This window comes from Idiotropiscis lumnitzeri, chromosome 3, assembly GCF_059441095.1.
Source record: "Idiotropiscis lumnitzeri isolate Australia: NSW breed Sydney's pygmy pipehorse chromosome 3, RoL_Ilum_1.0, whole genome shotgun sequence".
In the NCBI taxonomy this organism is placed as follows: Eukaryota; Metazoa; Chordata; class Actinopteri; order Syngnathiformes; family Syngnathidae; genus Idiotropiscis; species Idiotropiscis lumnitzeri.
In genome coordinates, this window is record NC_142393.1 from 6,331,149 (window position 1) to 6,352,037 (window position 20,889).

The 20,889-nt window shown below is 43.8% G+C and overlaps 1 protein-coding gene across 1 annotated transcript in view; it reads right to left on the reverse strand.

The window, feature by feature from the left end:
• Positions 1 to 2,451: 2,451 nt before the first annotated feature.
• Positions 2,452 to 20,889, reverse strand: part of LOC148339632 (fidgetin-like) — a 34,826-nt gene continuing 16,388 nt past the window's right edge. Inside the window, exon 3 of the mRNA XM_088291921.1 lies at positions 2,452 to 5,493. Coding sequence (XP_088148047.1) covers positions 3,251 to 5,493 — 2,243 coding nt within the window. The 3' untranslated portion in view covers positions 2,452 to 3,250. The remainder of the gene's footprint in view (positions 5,494 to 20,889) is intronic.

The window sequence follows — 20,889 nt, forward strand, 5'->3', positions numbered from 1 at the left end:
AATTCCACATACTCAAATGTAAATAAAAGCGTCAAAAAGGTGCTCAGGTATATACACGGTCACCAAAGTCGCTCACAAAAGATTGTGTTGATTATACAAACAATTACGTGTGTTTCTGTGCAAGCATCATTTGAATGCAAATTGGCTACTCGGATGAGATGTTCAAAGTCCAGTCGTCTGAGGTAGACTGCACTCATTGTCATGTCATTTTTTTTTTTATTTACTTCTCAATGCATTTTATCTTAAATCTGCCACTCCTCACATTTCTAAAGAATTACTGCGAAGTAAACGCCATGAGTTGCCACAGCCTTGAGGTAGAAAAAAAAGATGATTTTTTTTTTTAACCATTCCCTTTGCAGAGGAATTCTGGGATTTAGTTTTGTTTTTTTTTGTTTCACTTTGGCAGACCACTACCCTGGCCCTTGTTGTCTTTCCTAGCCATCAAATCTAGCGCAGCCCGCAACACGATGTGGCGCTGCTGGTGTCACCTAGCGCATTTGCCAATTCATTTACTTTCAACACTTTTGTAACATTTGAGGTTAAAAAAAAATAAACAAAACCAAAAAAAAACAAGAACTGATGGCTCTAAATAACTGATTACAGGCATTGACAGTGTAGGAAGATGACATTCCCTCCCAAAATACATTTCAGTGCCACAGAATGGACATAAAAAAAAAAAGAAAAAAATTAATTTACAAAATCTGATTTTATTTCTTTTTTATAATCATCCAATTGCAACATCATATGAGTAGTTTGGGTCAATAACTCCTGCCCAAAATATAAATGAAATATACAAACAACACAGTTTACAAATTTAAGAAACGAAAGACCCTGTAAAGTGATTCCGAAATGTGTTTCTTAACACATGATACAAGATTGGAGATAATTGTTGAAAACATTTGCAAAGATTGAGATTAGCGAGCTAATTACTGTATGCCTGCTCAGCAAAAATGCATCTTTTTCTAAATTTCCAAACAGGGAGGTGACGCCGCGGACAAGACGGCACCGGCCGAGAATAGCACCAATTAGCTCGCAGGCTAGCTGGCGGCTTTGCGCCTCTCGTCATGGCATGGAATGCGTGACGGTCCCATGTGACATATTCCAGCTACGGGAGGTTTGTGACGTATATAATTTCACGGCTCAAACACGTAGCATGTTTAAGATGCTCGTAGCATCCATTTTTTGAACAGCGACAATTGAGCAGGGCGCAATTTTAGCGCATTCATCGGACACGCCGACAGCATTCTGACGATGGATAAAATGGCTGGAATTTCCATTTTTATTGAAGCCTCATCCAATATGTGTGGCCATTTTTTTTATAATCAAATTTGGCAAGTTGTAAAAAAAAACAAAAAAAAAACACTAGTCTCTGTTGGGGGTGTCAATGTATAATATTATTTTCACATTACAGGGACTTTAAAACTGGATACTGAGAAAGAAGGGGGGGGGAAGCAATCGTGGGTAATATTCGTCGTTACCTCCTGTGTAGCTTATTAAGCCTGGAGTTGTGAAATTTCAAATCCATGCATGTATGATCGGTCCACGTGTACTTTGAGTACGTCTTTGTTAAAAGATCTTGAGATTCCGATAGGTGACAAACTTTTTCCTGAGTTTTTGTTTGGTTTGATGGGTCAACGCCCAGAATATTGTTGCGCCAGTATAGACATTTAAAACATGACTGTCAAATGTTAAACGCATTGGTTTAAAGCTCAGAATTTTTCCTCAATTTGATTATTTTTATGAACGTTGACTACGATGTAAATTAACTTAAAAAGCACCAATTCAGGCACTAAATTTTCACATGTACGCTTCTTCCTTGAGGAATGATATTTATTTCTGCTCTGGACTAAAAACGTTTGGGTTCGACAGCAGTCACGGTATATTAATTAATTAAACGACAACATGACGGCAACGGCAGAATGAACTTCAGAAGTCAGCACACACAAAAAAAAAAAAAATGTCTAACAATTTTAAGAAAAAATGGATTGGGAGATCCTTCATCATGGATCCGAATAACCGAAAAGTGGAAGTTCAGTGATCTGATGCACGTGGAAATGCATGAAAATATATAAAAGCTGAAATGTTGATGTAATTTTCATTTTTTTATGTCAAACCCAAACGTTTTCCAGTCCGTAGCTCAAATAAAGGATTTGGCCTCACTCTTATACTACTTTTCGAAGGGACTGTATAAATATGGTTGTATACAATACATATACACAGTGCGAAACAAATTTATTGGACCACCGCCAGTTGTGAGGTTTATGTCAGATTCCCACTTACCAAAATGTTGTTTCTGTGGTTCATTCGTGTGTTAGCTCTTTGAATGATGGCTAACATTTTTCTGAAGAATTATCCAGGTATTTTCCAATTTACTGCGCTGGGGGAAAAAACAGTAACACCTTGATTACAATGTCAAATTAAGGTTATTTCCTAACATTTGTCTGTAAAAAAAAAAAAAACTGAAAAAAAAAATTTTTTAGTTCTTAAATAACATGATTGATTTATTACATTTGGAGTGCTCACCGAAGATGAAAACCAGCATCAAAACGCTACAGGTGGTCTAATAAATATGTTAAGAATTGTATATTTTAGGGGTGTAACAATACGCCAAGCACCAAAAACTGAAGATAGTGTGGAAATATTGAATACGTTCAATTTGTCTTTACTGTATCGCTCCCATTTTGTCCTGTTCATCTTTCTGATGATCTGCAACTTTAACATAGACGTTAGCTTTGGTGGTTAGCATGTCTTCTGCGCCCACTCCCATTCTCTGTGTAAACTCTTGTAGCGATAAAGTGTAATACAATGGAAGTCAACTTTACGCTAGCTAGTGAAGAGCAAGTTAGCTTCTCACGTAGCGTTTCCTCAGCGACGACCGAGAAACCCGGAAGACTCGTTGACTGTTTGGTCAGAGCGCAAATGATTTATGTTTTACTGCAAAGACATTCATTGCTTTGTTTCGGTCTGATCTGTTGAGAGGAGAGGCCGTTTAAATGATGACGTTGTTTTGCTTGGTTTTTTTACACTGCTATTTATGCGTTACCATGTCTGTACCTGTTCTTAACCAATGTTCTGTATCGAAAACTACACATAGCCTACTGTTACACCCCTAGCACATATACAGTGTAAAGACAAATCCTGCAACAGCGGTGTAAATAATTTTCCATGAGGCCTTACTGATATTTTTTTCCCCTCCAGCACAACGTGTCTGCCCTCAGGAAAGGGGCCTCTTTACATAAAGTACGTCCTTTCATTGTCTGCATCCAAACATTTTGTTCCATTCAGTGTGCATGTCCATCTCTTTTTGCGATACACTGGCATGAAATTTACAAAAGACCCTCTCAAAGTCCTGGTAGGTTAGGGGCCGAATCATACTGGCCATGTCCATGCCCTGTTGCGTGGATATGTGTAACAGACCCACATGGGCTTCCTGGCAAAGTCTGGACAGGTCAAGTCCAGAGAAACCTTCAGTGCGTTGGACAAGCAGCGCCAACTCCTCCTCACTCATGCAGTATTTTTGCTGGGATTGGGTGAGGAGCTGGCTGACAATCTGGTGCCGGGCTGCACTATCGGGAAGGGATACCAAAACCCGCCGAGCAAAGTACCTATGCACCCCCTCATCGATGTCCTGGGGTCTAGTCGTGGTGCAAACCACTAATACTTGTCTTCCTTCGACACCTGAGCCCATTAGAAGCGAGTCCAGCTGGGAAAGTAGCTCCCTCTTCAGTCTGTTAATGGGACTTTCCTCCGTGAGTTGTGCCGAAAGCAGCATGTCCACCTCACTAATGAACAGTACAGAGGGTTGGCGGCAGCGAGCTACCAGGAAGGACGCTCTGATAATTTCCTTCCCATCTGTCAGCCACTTGGTGACCAAAGTAGACCCACTGAGTCGAAGTAATGATGCCCCAAGTTGGATGGCCAGGCAACGGCCTAGCAACGTCCTGCCACTGCCTCTTGGGCCAAAGAGCAGCACACAACGCGGGGTGGGTCCTAAGCTTCTGAACATGTCAGGGCGTAGAATGGGCCAGAGAACTTCCTCTTTCAGCGTCGCTTTGGCCAGTTCTAAACCTGCAACGTCACTCCAGTCCATGGGAGGGCCCTGCTGAACAATTTCAGAGGTTACCATGTCTAAAAGGTGTGGGTCGCAGGTTTTTAGTTGCTCTTCAGCAGAGCATGAGGAGGACATGGTGGAAGAGGAAGGAGCACCTGAGTGGGAATGATGGATACGGTGATCTTCAGCACTTTGCTCATTGACGGGTGGGGGTATAAAGTTAACGAGAGACTCTGCCATACGAGCACCGCCGAGTGAGGAGGAGACATAGGCTGACGGAGATAGTGGGTTGGGAGTGGCCTGGTTGCTAAACTTCCGCTGCTGCTGCTCCTCGGAAGGCAGTGTGGACTGCTTTTGTGGATTAAAAGCTAGAGACGGCTTCTCAGAACTTCTATTAAAACCTCCGCCAATGGGACTGTTACAGTTTCTGTTTGTGCTGCTGCTATCTGCCACTCTGTACATTGGGCTTTCGCTTGAGCTTCGAGTCTGGTCGTAGCCAAAGTTTGCATAAGAGGAGTCAATATCTCCCGGGCCGGTCACATAAAAGGCTTTCCTCTTCAGCAAGTTGGAGGAGCAACTGTCAAGAGGGCTTGGGGTGATTGGAGTCAAGTTATGGTTATGGTATGGATACGGGGGAAGGGGCGTTGGTGCGGCGATGCCTGAGGGGAGGTAAGAGGACGGTCGGGGAACTCCTCCAGTGCTGTATCCAGGCCCGACTGAGTTCTGCGCGGAGTATCCTGCTGGCGTGTAATTGTAATTAGACAAATTAGAGGAGCCTCCGTTGTATGCTGGAACTAATGTAGAATGAGATGTTGGAGGAGGCGGCTGCAGGAGGCCAGAGCTGTGCAATGGGGAAGGATGCGCAGGGGCGGGGACTGGTTGAGTATTGTAACTACTGTGCAAGTAGGAACCGCTGTAAGTGACGTCAAATTCCTGAGAAGGCAGTGAGGACGAGTGGAGTGTGGTGGCAGTGTGACTTCCGCAGCTGCTACTGGAGTAGCTGGGCTCACTCAGAGTGCTGGAGGCAAGACCAGGAGAGCTGCACAAACCAGTTACCACCTCAGAAGCTGCAGCAACACCACCCTTGCGGATGGAGACCCCCTCAGGTACGCAGCTCATAGGATAGACGCCATCCTGCCAGGGTTCCGATTCACCCTTCCGGCCGCTTATCCCTCCTGGGACGCTAGGGGCTTCTGGGTAGGAGACAGGCAACTCCAAGATGCCGGAATATTTCTCGGCATATTTCTTGAGCATGTTGGAGGCGGTGAGGGCCGAGATGTCATCGTTCGCCCAGGCATACTGGTAGGCGGCGGAGCACTGGAGGTGGACGGGTAGTACACGGTATGGCTCTGCCTTGTGGGCTGGGGAGCATGTGGTCGACGAGATGTCAAAATGTTGTTCAGCCCACTGGCTTTGCTCAGGATGCCACTGCATCTTCAACCCTGGGAAAAGGAAAAAAACACAAGGGAGAATACAGTCAATGCAAAAAGAACTCAGCCTTAAAACATCTTACAATCCATGGAGGTCACACGAATTTCTCTGCCAAGTAGCCTCTAAAATAACAGTGAACCAGAGTTTTCTTCCAAAAACTGAGCTTGGGACATAACATAGCTGAAAAAGGGTGAGATGCAGTATGTGGTCAGCTCAATTTCCTGCAGCTTTTTATCCCCCCCCCCAAAAAAAAAAGTTTTTTTGTTTAGTCATTAAAGTGCAGCAGGAAGCCCGATTTATAAACTTTCCAAGTCAATTTTAGAGCTTTCGTCGGAACATACAGAAGTGGTAAATTATATACACAACTTTATGCTAAGAGATTCAAATTGCACTTGAAATGTCGACAGTTGTCCACGAGTACTGTGGTACCTTGACGTATGAGTTTAATCTGTTCCATGACTAAGCTTGTATGGATATCGAATAAATCACCATTGAAAAGAATTGAAATGCTATTCACTGGTTCCAGACCCAGAAAAAGAAACACATTTTAAATAGCAAAAAATAATTGTATTGTAAAATACAAATATACCAAATGTAATAAAACCAGAAGATGGGAACAAAGAGAATGTAAAAAAAACTAGAGAATGCAATTCCTGGAGAAATTGCGTGTGAAGGCTCCGGAGTCGAAGCCATCTGGGTGGAAGGATGTGGAATGATATTGAATGATTTTTGAATCATAGAGAATGTAATTGAATTAGTTTGAATCGTAGAGAATAGAATTGAAATAAAATGTGGAATGATAGTGAATGATGGAAGGTGGAAGGATGTTGAATTATAGTGAATGATGTTGAAAAATGGGGAAGCTGGAGCGTGTCAAAGAAGGGGGCGGGGCGGTTTTTAAAGGGGGGGGGAACCGGGGGGGCCAAGTGGAAACTCTCATGGGGTGAATTTTTGGGAATGATTGAAGTTGGAACGGTGAAAATCGGATGAACAATGGGGAAGCTGGAGTGCGTCGAAGAAGGGGGCGGGGCTGTTTTTAAAGGGGGGGGGACCGGGGGGGCCAAGTGGAAACTCTCATGGGGTGAATTTTTGGGAATGATTGAAGTTGCAACGGTGAAAATCGGATGAAGAATAGAGAAAATAGAGCATGTCAAAGAAGGGGGCGGGGCGGTTTTTAAAGGGGGGGGGAACCGGGGGGTCTAAATGGAAACCTGCATGGCGTGAATTTTTGGGAATGATTGAAGTTGGAATGGTGAAAATCGGATGAAAAATGTGGAAGCTGGAGCGTGTCAAAGAAAGGGGCGGGGCGTTTTTTAAAGGGGGGGGGAACTGGGGGGGCTAAGTGGAAACTCTCATGGGGTGAATTTTTGGGAATGATTGAAGTAGGAACGGTGAAAATCGGATGAACAATGGGGAAGCTGGAGTGCGTCGAAGAAGGGGGCGGGGCTGTTTTTAAAGGGGGGGGGGACCGGGGGGGCCAAGTGGAAACTCTCATGGGGTGAATTTTTGGGAATGATTGAAGTTGGAACGGTGAAAATCGGATGAAGAATGGGGAAGCTGGCGCGCGTCGAAGAAGGGGGCGGGGCTGTTTTTAAAGGGGGGGGGAACCGGGGGGGCTAAGTGGAAACTCTCATGGGGTGAATTTTTGGGAATGATTGAAGTTGGAACGGTGAAAATCGGATGAACAATGGGGAAGCTGGAGTGCGTCGAAGAAGGGGGCGGGGCTGTTTTTAAAGGGGGGGGGGACCGGGGGGGCCAAGTGGAAACTCTCATGGGGTGAATTTTTGGGAATGATTGAAGTTGGAACGGTGAAAATCGGATGAAGAATGGGGAAGCTGGCGCGCGTCGAAGAAGGGGGCGGGGCTGTTTTTAAAGGGGGGGGCAACCGGGGGGGCTAAGTGGAAACTCTCATGGGGTTAATTTTTGGGAATGATTGAAGTTGGAACGGTGAAAATCGGATGAAGAATGGGGAAGCTGGAGCGCGTCAAAGAAGGGGGCGGGGCTGTTTTTAAAGGGGGGGGGAACCGGGGGGGCCAAGTGGAAACTCTCATGGGGTGAATTTTTGGGAATGATTGAAGTTGGAACGGTGAAAATCGGATGAACAATGGGGAAGCTGGAGTGCGTCGAAGAAGGGGGCGGGGCTGTTTTTAAAGGGGGGGGGGACCGGGGGGGCCAAGTGGAAACTCTCATGGGGTGAATTTTTGGGAATGATTGAAGTTGGAACGGTGAAAATCGGATGAAGAATGGGGAAGCTGGCGCGCGTCGAAGAAGGGGGCGGGGCTGTTTTTAAAGGGGGGGGGGACCGGGGGGGCTAAGTGGAAACTCTCATGGGGTTAATTTTTGGGAATGATTGAAGTTGGAACGGTGAAAATCGGATGAAGAATAGAGAAGCTAGAGCGTGTTGAAGAAGGGGGTTATTGAAGTGGCTTTTTTGGGGGTGAAAATGGGAAATGGGAATGTATGGGTATAGTGAATCACATGAATTATGTGAAAGGAGTTGCAGGAATGTGAAATGAATGACCTGAATGTGTTAAATTTGAATTTGGAAGCATTTAATAGTGAATTGTTGAATCTCCCATTGGAAATGAATGGGTTTTTTGGGGGTGAATAAAGTGAAATTGTGAAATATGGGTAATAGGTGAAGTTGTGAAGAATACAAGCCTGAATGGCGTGAATTTTTGGAATAGAACAAAGTTGGAACGGTGAAAATCGGATGAAGAATAGAGAAGCTAGAGCGTGTCGAAGAAGGGGGTTATTGAAGTGGCTTTTTTGGGGGTGAAAATGGGAAATGGGAATGTATGGGTATAGTGAATCACATGAATAGTGTGAAAGGAGTTAAAGGAATGCGAAATGAATGACCTGAATGTCTTGAATTTCAAACTGGAAGCATTTAAATGTGAAATGTTGAATGTCCCAATCGAAATGAATGGGGTGAATTTGGGGTGAAAAATGTGAAATAGTGAATAATCTGAATAAGTGAATGACGTGAAAAATGGAAGCCCCCATCACATGAATAAGTGGAACACGTTAAAAGTGGAATGAAGTGAATCGGTTGAATTAGGTGGAAGTAGTTAAGCGTCAAAAAAACAGGCAGAATAAGTTTAATATTAATAATAACTAGAGAATGCAATTCCTGGAGAAATTGCGTGTGAAGGCGGAATGGCTGGAATTTTTTTTGTGGAATGATTTTGAATGAGGCTGAATGTTGTGGAATAATATTGAATGACTCTGAAATGTTGAATGAATTTGAATCATAGTGAATGAAATTGAATGATTTGAATGACAGTGAATAATAGTGAATTATCTTGAATCATCATGAATGAAAGAGAAAAAATATTGAATAATGTTGAAAAATATTGAATAATGTTGAATTATAGTGAATGACATCGAATGAAAATGGGGAAAGGCTGTGATTAATGGAAGGTGGAAGGATGTTGAATGATCGTGGAAAATATTCAACGACCGGGAATCGAACCGAGAACCTCCAAGTATGGAAGCAGCTGCTAATCCACTGACCCAACCCTCTTTATAGAAGCCTGGATGAATGTCTTGAATGGATTTAATATCCTAAGTGGATGAAGAATAGAGAAAATAGAGCATGTCAAAGAAGGGGGCGGGGCGGTTTTTAAAGGGGGGGGGAACCGGGGGGTCTAAATGGAAACCTGCATGGCGTGAATTTTTGGGAATGATTGAAGTTGGAATGGTGAAAATCGGATGAAAAATGTGGAAGCTGGAGCGCGTCAAAGAAAGGGGCGGGGCGTTTTTTAAAGGGGGGGGGAACTGGGGGGGCTAAGTGGAAACTCTCATGGGGTGAATTTTTGGGAATGATTGAAGTTGGAACGGTGAAAATCGGATGAACAATGGGGAAGCTGGAGTGCGTCGAAGAAGGGGGCGGGGCTGTTTTTAAAGGGGGGGGGGACCGGGGGGGCCAAGTGGAAACTCTCATGGGGTGAATTTTTGGGAATGATTGAAGTTGGAACGGTGAAAATCGGATGAAGAATGGGGAAGCTGGCGCGCGTCGAAGAAGGGGGCGGGGCTGTTTTTAAAGGGGGGGGCAACCGGGGGGGCTAAGTGGAAACTCTCATGGGGTTAATTTTTGGGAATGATTGAAGTTGGAACGGTGAAAATCGGATGAACAATGGGGAAGCTGGAGTGCGTCGAAGAAGGGGGCGGGGCTGTTTTTAAAGGGGGGGGGGACCGGGGGGGCCAAGTGGAAACTCTCATGGGGTGAATTTTTGGGAATGATTGAAGTTGGAACGGTGAAAATCGGATGAAGAATGGGGAAGCTGGCGCGCGTCGAAGAAGGGGGCGGGGCTGTTTTTAAAGGGGGGGGCAACCGGGGGGGCTAAGTGGAAACTCTCATGGGGTTAATTTTTGGGAATGATTGAAGTTGGAACGGTGAAAATCGGATGAAGAATAGAGAAGCTAGAGCGTGTTGAAGAAGGGGGTTATTGAAGTGGCTTTTTTGGGGGTGAAAATGGGAAATGGGAATGTATGGGTATAGTGAATCACATGAATTATGTGAAAGGAGTTGCAGGAATGTGAAATGAATGACCTGAATGTGTTAAATTTGAATTTGGAAGCATTTAATAGTGAATTGTTGAATCTCCCATTGGAAATGAATGGGTTTTTTGGGGGTGAATAAAGTGAAATTGTGAAATATGGGTAATAGGTGAAGTTGTGAAGAATACAAGCCTGAATGGCGTGAATTTTTGGAATAGAACAAAGTTGGAACGGTGAAAATCGGATGAAGAATAGAGAAGCTAGAGCGTGTCGAAGAAGGGGGTTATTGAAGTGGCTTTTTTGGGGGTGAAAATAGGAAATGGGAATGTATGGGTATAGTGAATCACATGAATAGTGTGAAAGGAGTTAAAGGAATGCGAAATGAATGACCTGAATGTCTTGAATTTCAAACTGGAAGCATTTAAATGTGAAATGTTGAATGTCCCAATCGAAATGAATGGGGTGAATTTGGGGTGAAAAATGTGAAATAGTGAATAATCTGAATAAGTGAATGACGTGAAAAATGGAAGCCCCCATCACACGAATAAGTGGAACACGTTAAAAGTGGAATGAAGTGAATCGGTTGAATTAGGTGGAAGTAGTTAAGCGTCAAAAAAACGGGCGGAATAAGTTTAATAATATTAATAATAAAGAATAGGAATAACATATGTGTGAAGGCCTACCGCCTTCACACAATAACTAGAGAATGCAATTCCTGGAGAAATTGCGTGTGAAGGCTCCGGAGTCGAAGCCATCTGGGTGGAAGGATGTGGAATGATATTGAATGATTTTTGAATCATAGAGAATGTAATTGAATTAGTTTGAATCGTAGAGAATAGAATTGAAATAAAATGTGGAATGATAGTGAATGATGGAAGGTGGAAGGATGTTGAATTATAGTGAATGATGTTGAAAAATGGGGAAGCTGGAGCGTGTCAAAGAAGGGGGCGGGGCGGTTTTTAAAGGGGGGGGAAACCGGGGGGGCTAAATGGAAACCTGCATGGGGTGAATTTTTGGGAATGATTGAAGTTGGAACAGTGAAAATCGGATGAAGAATGGGGAAGCTGGAGCGCGTCGAAGAAGGGGGCGGGGTTGTTTTTAAATGGGGGGGGGACCGGGGGGGCCAAGTGGAAACTCTCATGGGGTGAATTTTTGGGAATGATTGAAGTTGCAACGGTGAAAATCGGATGAAGAATAGAGAAAATAGAGCATGTCAAAGAAGGGGGCGGGGCGGTTTTTAAAGGGGGGGGGAACCGGGGGGTCTAAATGGAAACCTGCATGGCGTGAATTTTTGAGAATGATTGAAGTTGGAATGGTGAAAATCGGATGAAAAATGTGGAAGCTGGAGCGCGTCAAAGAAAGGGGCGGGGCGTTTTTTAAAGGGGGGGGGAACTGGGGGGGCTAAGTGGAAACTCTCATGGGGTGAATTTTTGGGAATGATTGAAGTTGGAACGGTGAAAATCGGATGAACAATGGGGAAGCTGGAGTGCGTCGAAGAAGGGGGCGGGGCTGTTTTTAAAGGGGGGGGGGACCGGGGGGGCCAAGTGGAAACTCTCATGGGGTGAATTTTTGGGAATGATTGAAGTTGGAACGGTGAAAATCGGATGAAGAATGGGGAAGCTGGCGCGCGTCGAAGAAGGGGGCGGGGCTGTTTTTAAAGGGGGGGGGAACCGGGGGGGCTAAGTGGAAACTCTCATGGGGTTAATTTTTGGGAATGATTGAAGTTGGAACGGTGAAAATCGGATGAAGAATAGAGAAGCTAGAGCGTGTTGAAGAAGGGGGTTATTGAAGTGGCTTTTTTGGGGGTGAAAATGGGAAATGGGAATGTATGGGTATAGTGAATCACATGAATTATGTGAAAGGAGTTGCAGGAATGTGAAATGAATGACCTGAATGTGTTAAATTTGAATTTGGAAGCATTTAATAGTGAATTGTTGAATCTCCCATTGGAAATGAATGGGTTTTTTGGGGGTGAATAAAGTGAAATTGTGAAATATGGGTAATAGGTGAAGTTGTGAAGAATACAAGCCTGAATGGCGTGAATTTTTGGAATAGAACAAAGTTGGAACGGTGAAAATCGGATGAAGAATAGAGAAGCTAGAGCGTGTCGAAGAAGGGGGTTATTGAAGTGGCTTTTTTGGGGGTGAAAATGGGAAATGGGAATGTATGGGTATAGTGAATCACATGAATAGTGTGAAAGGAGTTAAAGGAATGCGAAATGAATGACCTGAATGTCTTGAATTTAAAACTGGAAGCATTTAAATGTGAAATGTTGAATGTCCCAATCGAAATGAATGGGGTGAATTTGGGGTGAAAAATGTGAAATAGTGAATAATCTGAATAAGTGAATGACGTGAAAAATGGAAGCCCCCATCACATGAATAAGTGGAACACGTTAAAAGTGGAATGAAGTGAATCGGTTGAATTAGGTGGAAGTAGTTAAGCGTCAAAAAACAGGCAGAATAAGTTTAATATTAATAATAATAATAATAAAGAATCAGAATAACATATGTGTGAAGGCCTACCGCCTTCACACAATAATAATAATAAAGAATCAGAATAACATATGTGTGAAGGCCTACCGCCTTCACACAACTAGAGAATGCAATTCCTGGAGAAATTGCGTGTGAAGGCGGAATGGCTGGAATTTTTTTTGTGGAATGATTTTGAATGAGGCTGAATGTTGTGGAATAATATTGAATGACTCTGAAATGTTGAATGAATTTGAATCACAGTGAATGAAATTGAATGATTTGAATGACAGTGAATAATAGTGAATTATCTTGAATCATCATGAATGAAAGAGAAAAAATATTGAATAATGTTGAAAAATATTGAATAATGTTGAATTATAGTGAATGACATCGAATGAAAATGGGGAAAGGCAGTGATTAATGGAAGGTGGAAGGATGTTGAATGATCGTGGAAAATATTCAACGACCGGGAATCGAACCGAGAACCTCCAAGTATGGAAGCAGCTGCTAATCCACTGACCCAACCCTCTTTATAGAAGCCTGGATGAATGTCTTGAATGGATTTAATATCCTAAGTGGATGAAGAATAGAGAAAATAGAGCATGTCAAAGAAGGGGGCGGGGCGGTTTTTAAAGGGGGGGGGAACCGGGGGGTCTAAATGGAAACCTGCATGGCGTGAATTTTTGGGAATGATTGAAGTTGGAATGGTGAAAATCGGATGAAAAATGTGGAAGCTGGAGCGCGTCAAAGAAAGGGGCGGGGCGTTTTTTAAAGGGGGGGGGAACTGGGGGGGCTAAGTGGAAACTCTCATGGGGTGAATTTTTGGGAATGATTGAAGTTGGAACGGTGAAAATCGGATGAACAATGGGGAAGCTGGAGTGCGTCGAAGAAGGGGGCGGGGCTGTTTTTAAAGGGGGGGGGGACCGGGGGGGCCAAGTGGAAACTCTCATGGGGTGAATTTTTGGGAATGATTGAAGTTGGAACGGTGAAAATCGGATGAAGAATGGGGAAGCTGGCGCGCGTCGAAGAAGGGGGCGGGGCTGTTTTTAAAGGGGGGGGCAACCAGGGGGGCTAAGTGGAAACTCTCATGGGGTTAATTTTTGGGAATGATTGAAGTTGGAACGGTGAAAATCGGATGAACAATGGGGAAGCTGGAGTGCGTCGAAGAAGGGGGCGGGGCTGTTTTTAAAGGGGGGGGGGGACCGGGGGGGCCAAGTGGAAACTCTCATGGGGTGAATTTTTGGGAATGATTGAAGTTGGAACGGTGAAAATCGGATGAAGAATGGGGAAGCTGGCGCGCGTCGAAGAAGGGGGCGGGGCTGTTTTTAAAGGGGGGGGCAACCGGGGGGGCTAAGTGGAAACTCTCATGGGGTTAATTTTTGGGAATGATTGAAGTTGGAACGGTGAAAATCGGATGAAGAATAGAGAAGCTAGAGCGTGTTGAAGAAGGGGGTTATTGAAGTGGCTGTTTTGGGGGTGAAAATGGGAATGTATGGGTATAGTGAATCACATGAATTATGTGAAAGGAGTTGCAGGAATGTGAAATGAATGACCTGAATGTGTTAAATTTGAATTTGGAAGCATTTAATAGTGAATTGTTGAATCTCCCATTGGAAATGAATGGGTTTTTTCGGGGTGAATAAAGTGAAATTGTGAAATATGGGTAATAGGTGAAGTTGTGAAGAATACAAGCCTGAATGGCGTGAATTTTTGGAATAGAACAAAGTTGGAACGGTGAAAATCGGATGAAGAATAGAGAAGCTAGAGCGTGTCGAAGAAGGGGGTTATTGAAGTGGCTTTTTTGGGGGTGAAAATGGGAAATGGGAATGTATGGGTATAGTGAATCACATGAATTATGTGAAAGGAGTTGCAGGAATGTGAAATGAATGACCTGAATGTGTTAAATTTGAATTTGGAAGCATTTAATAGTGAATTGTTGAATCTCCCATTGGAAATGAATGGGTTTTTTGGGGGTGAATAAAGTGAAATTGTGAAATATGGGTAATAGGTGAAGTTGTGAAGAATACAAGCCTGAATGGCGTGAATTTTTGGAATAGAACAAAGTTAGAACGGTGAAAATCGGATGAAGAATAGAGAAGCTAGAGCGTGTCGAAGAAGGGGGTTATTGAAGTGGCTTTTTTGGGGGTGAAAATGGGAAATGGGAATGTATGGGTATAGTGAATCACATGAATTATGTGAAAGGAGTTGCAGAAATGTGAAATGAATGACCTGAATGTGTTAAATGTTAATTTGGAAGCATTGAATAGTGAATTGTTAAATCTCCCATTGGAAATGAATGTTTTTTTGGGGGTGAATAAAGTGAAATTGTGAAATATGGGTAATAGGTGAAGTTGTGAAGAATACAAGCCTGAATGGCGTGAATTTTTGGAATAGAACAAAGTTGGAACGGTGAAAATCGGATGAAGAATAGAGAAGCTAGAGCGTGTCGAAGAAGGGGGTTATTAAAGTGGCTTTTTGGGGGGTGAAAATGGGAAATGGGAATGTATGGGTATAGTGAATCACATGAATTATGTGAAAGGAGTTGCAGGAATGTGAAATGAATGACCTGAATGTGTTAAATGTTAATTTGGAAGCATTGAATAGTGAATTGTTAAATCTCCCATTGGAAATGAATGGGTTTTTTGGGGGTGAATAAAGTGAAATTGTGAAATATGGGTAATAGGTGAAGTTGTGAAAAATACAAGCCTGAATGGCGTGAATGTTTGGAATAGAACAAAGTTGGAACGGTGAAAATCGGATGAAAACTGTGGAAGTAGTTAAGCGCCGAAAAAAGGCGAGGAAGAAAATAGAATATATAATAATAATAACTAGAGAATGCAATTTCTGGAGAAATCGCGTGTGAAGGCTCCGGAGTCGAAGCCATCTGGGTGGAAGGATGTGGAATGATATTGAATGATTTTTGAATAATAGAGAATGTAATTGAATTAGTTTGAATCGTAGAGAATAGAATTGAAATAAAATGTGGAATGATAGTGAATGATGGAAGGTGGAAGGATGTTGAATTATAGTGAATGATGTTGAAAAATGGGGAAGCTGGAGCGTGTCAAAGAAGGGGGCGGGGCGGTTTTTAAAGGGGGGGGAAACCGGGGGGGCTAAATGGAAACCTGCATGGGGTGAATTTTTGGGAATGATTGAAGTTGGAACAGTGAAAATCGGATGAAGAATGGGGAAGCTGGAGCGCGTCGAAGAAGGGGGCGGGGCTGTTTTTAAAGGGGGGGGGACCGGGGGGGCCAAGTTGAAACTCTCATGGGGTGAATTTTTGGGAATGATTGAAGTTGCAACGGTGAAAATCGGATGAAGAATAGAGAAAATAGAGCATGTCAAAGAAGGGGGCGGGGCGGTTTTTAAAGGGGGGGGGAACCGGGGGGTCTAAATGGAAACCTGCATGGCGTGAATTTTTGGGAATGATTGAAGTTGGAATGGTGAAAATCGGATGAAAAATGTGGAAGCTGGAGCGTGTCAAAGAAAGGGGCGGGGCGTTTTTTAAAGGGGGGGGGAACTGGGGGGGCTAAGTGGAAACTCTCATGGGGTGAATTTTTGGGAATGATTGAAGTTGGAACGGTGAAAATCGGATGAAGAATAGAGAAGCTAGAGCGTGTCAAAGAAGGGGGCGGGGCTGTTTTTAAAGGGGGGGGGGAACCGGGGGGGATAAGTGGAAACTCTCATGGGGTGAATTTTTGGGAATGATTGAAGTTGGAACGGTGAAAATCGGATGAAGAATGGGGAAGCTGGCGCGCGTCGAAGAAGGGGGCGGGGCTGTTTTTAAAGGGGGGGGGAACCGGGGGGGCTAAGTGGAAACTCTCATGGGGTGAATTTTTGGGAATGATTGAAGTTGGAACGGTGAAAATCGGATGAACATTAGGGAAGCTGGGGTGCGTCGAAGAAGGGGGCGGGGCTGTTTTTAAAGGGGGGGGAACCGGGGGGGCTAAGTGGAAACTCTCATGGGGTGAATTTTTGGGAATGATTGAAGTTGGAACGGTGAAAATCGGATGAAGAATGGGGAAGCTGGAGCGCGTGGAAGAAGGGGGCGGGGCTGTTTTTAAAGGGGGGGGGAACCGGGGGGGCTAAGTGGAAACTCTCATGGCGTGAATTTTTGGGAATGATTGAAGTTGGAATGGTGAAAATCGGATGAAAAATGTGGAAGCTGGAGCGTGTCAAAGAAAGGGGCGGGGCGTTTTTTAAAGGGGGGGGGAACTGGGGGGGCTAAGTGGAAACTCTCATGGGGTGAATTTTTGGGAATGATTGAAGTTGGAACGGTGAAAATCGGATGAAGAATAGAGAAGCTAGAGCGTGTCAAAGAAGGGGGCGGGGCTGTTTTTAAAGGGGGGGGGGAACCGGGGGGGATAAGTGGAAACTCTCATGGGGTGAATTTTTGGGAATGATTGAAGTTGGAACGGTGAAAATCGGATGAAGAATGGGGAAGCTGGCGCGCGTCGAAGAAGGGGGCGGGGCTGTTTTTAAAGGGGGGGGGAACCGGGGGGGCTAAGTGGAAACTCTCATGGGGTGAATTTTTGGGAATGATTGAAGTTGGAACGGTGAAAATCGGATGAAGAATGGGGAAGCTGGCGCGCGTCGAAGAAGGGGGCGGGGCTTTTTTTAAAGGGGGGGGGAACCGGGGGGGCTAAGTGGAAACTCTCATGGGGTTAATTTTTGGGAATGATTGAAGTTGGAACGGTGAAAATCGGATGAAGAATAGAGAAGCTAGAGCGTGTTGAAGAAGGGGGTTATTGAAGTGGCTGTTTTGGGGGTGAAAATGGGAAATGGGAATGTATGGGTATAGTGAATCACATGAATTATGTGAAAGGAGTTGCAGGAATGTGAAATGAATGACCTGAATGTGTTAAATGTTAATTTGGAAGCATTGAATAGTGAATTGTTAAATCTCCCATTGGAAATGAATGGGTTTTTTGGGGGTGAATAAAGTGAAATTGTGAAATATGGGTAATAGGTGAAGTTGTGAAGAATACAAGCCTGAATGGCGTGAATTTTTGGAATAGAACAAAGTTGGAACGGTGAAAATCGGATGAAGAATAGAGAAGCTAGAGCGTGTCGAAGAAGGGGGTTATTGAAGTGGCTTTTTGGGGGGTGAAAATGGGAAATGGGAATGTATGGGTATAGTGAATCACATGAATTATGTGAAAGGAGTTGCAGAAATGTGAAATGAATGACCTGAATGTGTTAAATTTGAATTTGGAAGCATTTAATAGTGAATTGTTGAATCTCCCATTGGAAATGAATGGGTTTTTTGGGGGTGAATAAAGTGAAATTGTGAATTATGGGTAATAGGTGAAGTTGGGAAAAATACAAGCCTGAATGGCGTGAATTTTTGGAATAGAACAAAGTTGGAACGGTGAAAATCGGATGAAAACTGTGGAAGTAGTTAAGCGCCGAAAAAAGGCGAGGAAGAAAATAGAATATATAATAATAATAATAATAAAGTTAAAGGTGTAGAATAACATATGTGTGAAGGCCTTCGCCTTCACACAATAAAGTTAAAGGAGTAGAATAACATATGTGTGAAGGCCTTCGCCTTCACACAATAAAGAATCAGAATAACATATGTGTGAAGGCCTACCGCCTTCACACAATAAATTAACATTTTTTCTAGTGTGTAATTAACCAGAAAGTCAAATCATATCCTGTAATAATGTGGGCCTTTAAGGGGTGTGGCCTTGTGACAGACAACACTAACTAGTGTCAATCAATTACTATGCGGTTAGAGCGCTTTCTCCATGCTCCTTGCACTTGTTTTCATTTTGTATTTCACTGACCGCATGTTCATTAGATGGCTGAAGGTGCATTTTTTTTTCACACCACTTTGTGAAGGGTGGTCATAACTCAAGTCACGACTTGAACTCAAAAGCAAAATAAATTAAAATAAAAGCGATGGCTCGTAACTTGAAAAGTGTGTACGTTTGCGTGCTCGTTAGTCGAGGTACCGCTATTTGGGGAAACCTAGAAGGTATATAATCCTATGGCAGAGGCAGGGCTATGGCCCCATAATGCACCCCGGCCAGCCCAATAAGACCCTGGCCCTTGGAAGGTCACGCTATAATCGCCTGCTCATCTGAGGTGGCTGGAGGTGGTCTTATAAAAAAAAAAAAAAAAAAAAGCGCCTCAACGAGCGGCCTCACACAAACCCATCACATTTCTTCAAACACGTAATCAGACGCATCCTAGCTCTCGTTCACTGACCCAGATGAACAAACACTGGCATGCGATGCTGTGGCGATTGGTGCAGGCTATGAATCACAATACATCGTGTCTGAAGCTTTGGTTCCTTCTTGCGCAGTTCCACCTTGACCTCTTCGCTGTAGTAAGTCTGCCTTGCTACCATTGCTGCCTTTCCGCCTTATTTAAATCCTGTCAATTGTGCACCCCAAATCTCAATCGTTATTTTTTTTATCTTTAATTTATAACCACCACCTTGTATTCTCCCAATATTTATAATCGCTATTTTCAGTCTCTCTCAGCTCTCGTTTCCTCGCCACCCACCCCGCCTTTCTTATTTACTGCGCTCACGCTTGCTTCTTCCCCACCCCCCTTTTGCTCTATCTCATCTCCGGCTACTTTCACCTGCCCCCTGCCAGCCCTCTTTTATTGCCTCGGGAGGCTGGTGAGGGACTGTTTCCTTTAATCCCAGCCAGCGCCATCTGTAAACATGGACAGACTGCCACTGACTCACTCCACAGAGTCCGACTATCAAAGGCTGTGGGAATTAATCACAACGGATTTCAAGTCTGAGTACTACAAAATATAATAAAGGTGTATTAAAGCCTCCTTGCGTCAGTTATTGATTGTCAGAAAGAAATCAAGAGTCAGGTAAGGGCAATCCTTAGCAACCACTACTCCGCTTAAACGACATCAGCATACTGCCACATTCGCTGGTTTATTTGGTAATAAAAGAGTTCGCAAGGGATCACAGGTCCCCAGACTATTTTCTCCTTTGCGAATCTCCTCTCCAAACATCTCTCAGCAGCCGCAAGTGGCTAATTAGCACATTGGTGATCTGCTAATTGCATTCATTTCAAACATTTCAGCCAAGAGGAGTCTGGCAGAGGCCGGCAAGCCTGTCAGACACTCAGTGCGGTGAGAAGCCTTACGTGTCTGCTAATTCCCGAAAGACGAACGTGGAGGCGGATAGTAAACAACCCGCTTTTGCGGTTGATCTTTTCATGAAACAGCAACAACCGCAATTTGGGCAGGATTTTCCTCAACGAGCATCGAAGGACAGGGTCTGTACTGAAGCATTGAGCATTTTCTAATTTTTCGCCTTGTCGTTTATGTCGACGATAGGATTAGCCACACAGCTTCGAAGGGATACCTAGCTCAAAAAGACTTCGAATTATCCCGTTTGAATTAAGTACAGAAAGTGTCGAAGGTAGATTCAACGTAAGTGAAATAAACTCAATTTACTTGTCATTTTGCATTCAATTCAACTTCGTCATTTCTTCCTGTCGGGCAGGCACACGGACATACACGTCATTATTCACATCATTCCCGATGGCCGCATGCACCGAGCTAGCTGCCCATTAGTGTGCATGTGTACAGTAAACAGCTCTTTAGCAGAGGAGCTAATGAGCGCTTTTAAGTCGAGCACCACACCACCGTTCTGCCAGCCCGGTCCATTCTGGAATTTGACTGCCCGTTATGGTCACGTTGCACCAATTCTCTGTGTTTGTGAGCCTGTGTGTGTACGCATGAACATATCTCACGTAAAATAATATTAAAATACCGCATCCGATCGCCTTTCTGCCTGAAATGCTCTAAAACGGAGATCTTCAATCCTGTTCCTCGAGGGCCGTTGTCCTGCCCGTCTTGCATCTCTCCGCAACACACCTGATTCGAATGATCAGGATTGTCATCCAACTTTTCCAGATCATGCTCATTATCTGATCATTTGAATCAGGTGTGTTGCAGCAGGGAGAGATGGAAAACAAGCAGGACGGCGGACCTCGAGGAACAGGATTGAGGACCCCGGCTCTAAAACATCCTACTGAATTATTTTCAAACACGCAACTGAGACACCCTCACATATTTTACTGAAATGCTCTCACACACACGCCTGAAACACACACACGCACACATCCTACTGAAACAGAGCATTTTAGAATAATGTACGAGCGCAATTGAGCGTTTCGTGTGAAACCATTTTTACGGTAATGTGTGAGTTTTTTTTTTTTTTTTTTTAAAGTTAAAGTTGAATTAAGAACCCCACACGTCGGACACGTCTGGTACTTGTACGCGCAATATAGAAAGCATACCGGCTGTCTAATATTTTTTTTAAACCGCAATATAAGAATCTTTGTAGTGCTGTGTGTGCACAGTCTAAAATAATTCTAAATAGTACAAATAAATAGCAAGAACAGAAGTGAAATTTGAGAATTGAGAACTACAAATGTCTTTGCA